The sequence below is a fragment of the Centruroides vittatus genome, unplaced genomic scaffold (genome assembly GCF_030686945.1).
Source record: "Centruroides vittatus isolate TY-2023 unplaced genomic scaffold, ASM3068694v2 contig_1093, whole genome shotgun sequence".
Lineage (NCBI taxonomy): Eukaryota > Metazoa > Arthropoda > Arachnida > Scorpiones > Buthidae > Centruroides > Centruroides vittatus.
In genome coordinates this window covers 147,895-154,292 of record NW_027120704.1, presented here as the reverse complement: position 1 = coordinate 154,292, position 6,398 = coordinate 147,895, and the positions used below count along the sequence as shown (strand labels likewise).

Below are 6,398 nucleotides of genomic sequence, written 5' to 3'. Positions count from 1 at the left end.
TCTGAGTAGGGCAACTTTACAACCACCTTGTATGTAAATTATGCAATTAATATAATAGTATATTAAGGTTTAATGATAAGATGTTCTTAATAAAGCGTGTGCTGCAAATAGAACTGTCCAGTGGCGGACAAGCCGGATACACATTAAAGACCCTTCATCTCAATTTGAATTCTTCGTGGCATTTATCAGCGAATTCATAACTCTTACTAGCAGCTTTGGCTGTTAGTAAATTATCAATTAGGGATTGAGAGATTACTTGCTATTGAAAGTTGCAGAAATATGGAATATTTTGGGCATTGGAATGTTTTGGGCTATTGGAAGTTGCAGAAATATGTAGGGAAACAGGCAGTTCGTTTTCCAAGAACGCTATAAGCATATTCAATAGGATCGACCAATTAATGACTAATTGATACGTCTTGTGGTTTCACTTTCGATGTATTTGTCTTGTAAATCAGTAGTAAAGATATTTTTTACCACCCTTAAACTCAGAATCAGGACACATTGACGCGAAAAATAGTATGATCAAGGATACATCACAATACCAATCATCTAATAGAATATCTCCCAAAAAATATGAAAAGGTATATGGACACTGTTCAGGTGTATGACTCCAAATAATATGGAAAGAATTACGAAAAGGTTTGATTTCAAACTACACTATTATCTCTAAAATTATATATTTGCAATATGTTTGTGAATTTTTATCGAATTTTATACTGCACGGACTAAGATTTAAACACTACAAATAGCTTTTATAACATCATCCGGAAAAGACACCTTCCAGCAGTTTCCTGGTTGTTGTTTACTTCCGCCACAAAACTACAGTTCAGAAAACGAATGTTTTTAATTACATTTTTCATGTAATCAACTTAATGAGATTATGTATTTTTGACTGCTTTTAATCAAGGAAGCTCCCTATAATGCTTTAGTGGTGCAAAGAATACTCTGATACGCGTAAGGAAAAAAAAATAAACCTTCCTAAATAAAAAAATAATAATAATAAACAAATACCTGAACACAAACAATCTTCGAGAAAATTTAAAAATTAAATCGACACTCATGAGTTCAATCGTGATGATTTTCATTTTACACAGTGATCAATTACAAACTGCATTCGGCGTAACAAAAACGTAATGTAAATTTAACTTGTGCATGCATAAGTTAAATCTATATCATATTGGTAGAAGGTAAACTGTTATGCTATTTTTCAAGAAAAAGAGATTAATGGGAATATATTTTAGCAGCAAAAGTTACACACACAACATATTACTTTTATGAACTAACAGACTTTAAATTTATACAAGTAAAACGGCAAGGCCGTATTTGGGACAAGACTATGTCTCCGAGACTCACTACTAAGCGGGATTACTTCGACGCTCACGGCGGGTCACGTTCTCATTCTCCAATCATCTTTGGTATCGCCGGTTTTGAGCGCGATCCTTCAAACTTCGTCGGCCACAGCCACGACCATGAGGTCTTCCACGATGCATTTTCATTCAAATTAACCTATGGAATGTTTAAATTTCTCTCCGTTGCATGACGCCTCAGGTTGTATTTTTGTCAATGCGAAAATTTCACGTTTTTGAAAAAAATAATGGTGGCTATTGTATCGTTCGCAATTATTTTTTTTATTTTGCACAAACGAAATATATGTATTAATAAATGTAAAAAAAAAATAATTCTATTTCAGAAGTCGGTTTTAATATAAAATTATAACGACGCGTCATCTAGTTTTAAAAAGTTTCGATGATAAAACGAGATAATCTCCGGTCAATCGGTCGAGATTAGTACGTGGTGACCAGAAATATGTGGTGAATAACACGGGACAGGTAAATGGGTTTTTTCAAAGAATAATTTGTCAAAATTCGATTTAGCAACATTCGCTTTTCGAACTTCCCAACGCGCGTTTGTAAAAATTCGATTTCACAATATTCGTATTTCCAACTTACCAACGAGCAACGCATGCGCAAATCTCGCACCACTGCCTGCTTATAGTGTCGCCCTTTTGTATTTTATTGTGTTTCGGTTCTCGGTCCCCTGACTATCTACAAGTCTGGTTTTTTTTATGAGCGCATGATTTGCGCACCCAATACTCTGTGCCAAATTTCAACTCCTCTGCCTGCTGTCATATCAGCTTAGAGAAGACAGCAGGCAGTACGATTTCATAAACAAGACATAGACTTCTCAAAAATATCTATCAGCCTAGTGGCTTCAGCTGCACATTTTTATAATTATAGCCGCTACTTGCTGGCAAAGTTACAAGATTTCTTATGCCCATAGCAAACTAGTAACTGAGGGTGGTAGTATTACTCAGGTGGCGCCAATATCCTACTTTCCCGTAATAGTCCAATATACTTGCTATAATTTAAAAATATCCGAGTATAAAAACTTGTTATAAAAGATATATTTTTGCTTTATGAGAAAGTATTAATAGTACAAAGTTGAAAAATCATTAGGAATAGTCTCTCTTCTGAATAGTTGATATATCCACTAATATAATATTAGAACGAAGACCTAAAGAGATCTCGCTTTTTATAATTTTCGAGAGTTGAAACTTTTCGAATTCTTGTTGGCTTACAATCTTAAAGCATCTCCATAGACATGGGAATAAAACATTGAGCAGACCTGCAAATAATTTTTTTTAAATGTTAATAATTCTATAAATTTTAAAAAATTTAACTAGAATTAATCATAACATAATATAAGCTTATAATTACTTTCTTATTTTAAAAAAAATACGTGTTAATTAAATTAAAATACTTAAAAATTTACAAATTTTTTAATAGATTTTAATTATTAAATTAAATCCCAAAATACATTCTGTAAAGACGTTATGAAGTTTGAAGAAATAAATTTTATTTATTTTGTTTGTGTCAAAGAGGAGGCTTAAGGCCCGTAACCTTCCCATCGTATCCGTCACTGCCGCGTGGATTTCGGCGCAGGAGGGTACGTGTGAAAGTTTCTATGTAAAATTGTTGATTTTACATCGAATCTACTCCGAATTACTATATATTTCATTTATTTGCAAGATCAAAACAACATTTTTGTGAATATTATTTTGAAAATTACGGTAACTGACTGAATATAAAGTGACTATAAAGTATCAATTGTGTCTTGAGTATGTTTCGTAGCTAGAAAATATCTCGTTAACAAGTTCGCAGATAATAAATTGAAAGATGTGATGTGATGTTGTTTTTTCCAAATCCAGACACCGCGTATTATGAGGGAAACCTCTCGGCTCTCGACTTTGCGACAACCGAAGACCTAAACACGATTATCGAAGTCAATTTCAATGATTTAAAATTGTCGATATCCAAGAGAAAATGATGAAAAATTAAAATCTGTTTACTGAATGAAGGGAAGAGTATAGATAATTATCAACCTATCATGCACAGGGACTTGACGACTAACTTATAAAAATCTACAAAACAGTCACAAAGTTAACTTTTCAGATTATTATGTAAATTAACGTATTAATAAAATACTGGCACTTTCAGATTAGCAGATTTGTCATTTTGCTTGCTTATTGTTGTTATACTTTATAAGAAGTATATTTTATACTTCGAAGATAAATAAATCTGATTTAAATACCCACCAAATATCGAGTGAAGAGAAGATCTATTAAGAAATAGAATAATTTGCTAAGAACTGAATTATTACTGATTAATTTATTAACTGTATATAATAAATTATTATAAAAAGATAAAATTTTTACCTTATTTTCTTTTCTTTCGACGAAAAGAAGACAACTCTAAAAAAATCAAACAATAAACGTTGTTATTTTGGTTCATATAACTGAAAACTTACTGTAATGTGCCTAATAAACCCTAAAAATTGATTACTCAATAACTTTATAAAATAATACTTAAAATAAATTAAATAAAGTAAATTTGTCATTATATAGCCTATAATAGTTTATAATTTCTCACATAATTTACGTAAAAAATATTTATGCAAGATAATGTATACAGGAAATTTTTCCAACTATTATTAAATAAAATGTGTTATTTTCTATAAATACAGAAAACATTTAATTTTTTGCTTTACTTTCTCTTCTCTTATGTATACATAACAAGTGCCGAAATCGTGTCTAGTTTAACACTCCGGGTTTTTGTTTTTTACAAAACTCCACGTTTTGAGACCTGTAAAACCCAAAAAAATAAAATAAAAAATAAAAATAAAAACCAACCGTGAAAAATTCCAAGGATGTGTACGTGTGTATCTTATGTAGGCGTTTGTTTCGTTTAATTTCTCAGATAGGGTAAAGATTAAGAAACGAAATTTGGTATGGCAGCTTGTGTATAAGAAGCATTAATACTATTAAATTTCGGTGATCAAAAATTGAAGGAATGGGGAAATAGAAGCCATGTCATTTCTCGAGTAAAGTCAGACTAAAAGATTTTACTCATTATTAGCATTTATAGTTATATATATATATAACTGATCAACACCCTTTTTGCCATTTTGTAATAATATATAAAACTTTATAACAAAATTTCAAATCAGATGGCGCCACACACAACTTTATTCATTATGATTAATAATATGAAAGTTTAAAAAAACTAAAAGAAATAATAGCTCACTTCAGCCAAAAGTCACAAAACTCGTTGCTGGATTTTTTCATTTAATTACCGAAATTTTTAAATATTAATAATAATAACAATATTAACAAATGATCGATAAATGATTGATATCAATAAATAAATAGAAGTAAAATGTATAGTCTTGTTGATTCTACAGTTTTTACTCAAATTAAAGTGCAATAAATTGATATAAGAAAAACAATTGTTTAAATAACTATTATACTCAATTTTTTAATTAACTTAAATAAATGGTTTACCAAATTATTAATTATTTATTTTAAATTATCAATTAACTTAAAATGTAAAGCTTATTTGAATTAAATATAGTTAAAATTATTTATATATATTTCCAAGCATATCTAATGATAAAAAAAGCAGTTCAATCGCGATATAATTATTCTGCTATTTATACTATGTTTAGGCCTTATATATAGTAAATATACTTCAATAATAGAAGAAACAAAAAATAATTAATATATACTACAAAAATACAACAGTGACTATAACAAAAATTATTTAAATAGGTTTATATAACTTAAATATAACAAGATTAAATCACTTATGCCTGGTTACTTAAAAATAATTACGTATATAACCTGATATTCGTTAATAATTAGACGATACTACCGGAATATACCGGGCTATAACATAGCTAATTAATTACTTGCATTTTAATAGAAATTAGCTATGTTATAACCGGAAAAATTCTGATTGTAGCGCTGGATTCTTAACAAATCTAAAACATTCTTAGATAAATTTCTTTATATTTCATTTGATTTCTGGTTTACTGCGATAAATAAACTTCTAAATTAAAATTAAAAAAAACGAATCTAATGTCACTTACATTAGAAAAATCAAGTACTTTTCCGTCCTTCTTGTAGCTTATGAGTAATCCACTTTGTACACAGTTAGAAACTGCATTGAATTCCTAAAAAGTGAGGATTTTTTTTATAAAAACGACTACAGAAATAAAGAAATTACAACGATTTATAAAATACTTACATCGGCTTCGAGTTTACACACTTCTTCAATAATTTGGTCTGTTGTCAGGTTTTTTCCTCTTTCATCTATCGCTTTGAAACAATTTTCCCCAATTTCAATACCCTTAAGATTATTGATTAAAATACAGTCCCAAAATTACCAATATTTTATTATTAGTTAACAGTTTAATATGTTATTTACTATTACACATATTATATAATAAATATATTCTTACTCTTGACAATTTATACTGAGCAGCGCATTCAACAGATGATTTTTTATCTTTCAAGGCTACAGAAAATTATAATATATAATTATATTAAAGCACCTGTAAATTAAATTAATATGTGAAAATAGTAATTGAAAACCTTACCACAAAATCTATCCAATGAACGGGTTGGACATAACTGGTAGAAATTCATACAATTGATTTCACAGAGCAAGATAAAGAATAACGATATTAAATATATAAAATTCATATCAGAAATTTTGTGATGAGTGTTGCAGATGTAAACCATTCACTCCTGAAATTGAAATGCTTATAGCATGCATATATATTCTTCAATCAATATATATGGCCTTCTATAAAAATTAATATATACGTACGTATATCGTTTATTAATTAAAAAATTTTTTGTATTAATATTTATTGAAGGTCAATGCAAATGGATTGGGAAATGAAATAAATTTCTGATTTTTTTTACGATTAAAAAATTATATATTTTAATCACGTGTATTTAAGTGACAGATAATATGAAAATAATAGCATTTCCTTGTATCTTTAAGAAGTACTTTTACAAATTTAAACAGTATTCTGTAATTATTTTAAATTTT

The 6,398-nt window shown here is 28.7% G+C and overlaps 1 protein-coding gene across 1 annotated transcript; it reads right to left on the bottom strand.

Annotated features, from left to right (window-relative positions):
- Positions 1-2,386: 2,386 nt before the first annotated feature.
- Positions 2,387-6,114, bottom strand: LOC136975887 (uncharacterized). The gene is made up of 6 exons (XM_067271043.1): positions 5,938-6,114; positions 5,800-5,855; positions 5,586-5,687; positions 5,428-5,511; positions 3,716-3,751; positions 2,387-2,625 (listed from the first exon to the last, which is right to left on the bottom strand). Exons 1-6 carry the CDS (start codon positions 6,080-6,082, stop codon positions 2,575-2,577), a joined length of 474 nt encoding a protein of 157 aa, XP_067127144.1. The 5' UTR covers positions 6,083-6,114; the 3' UTR covers positions 2,387-2,574.
- Positions 6,115-6,398: the final 284 nt, after the last annotated feature.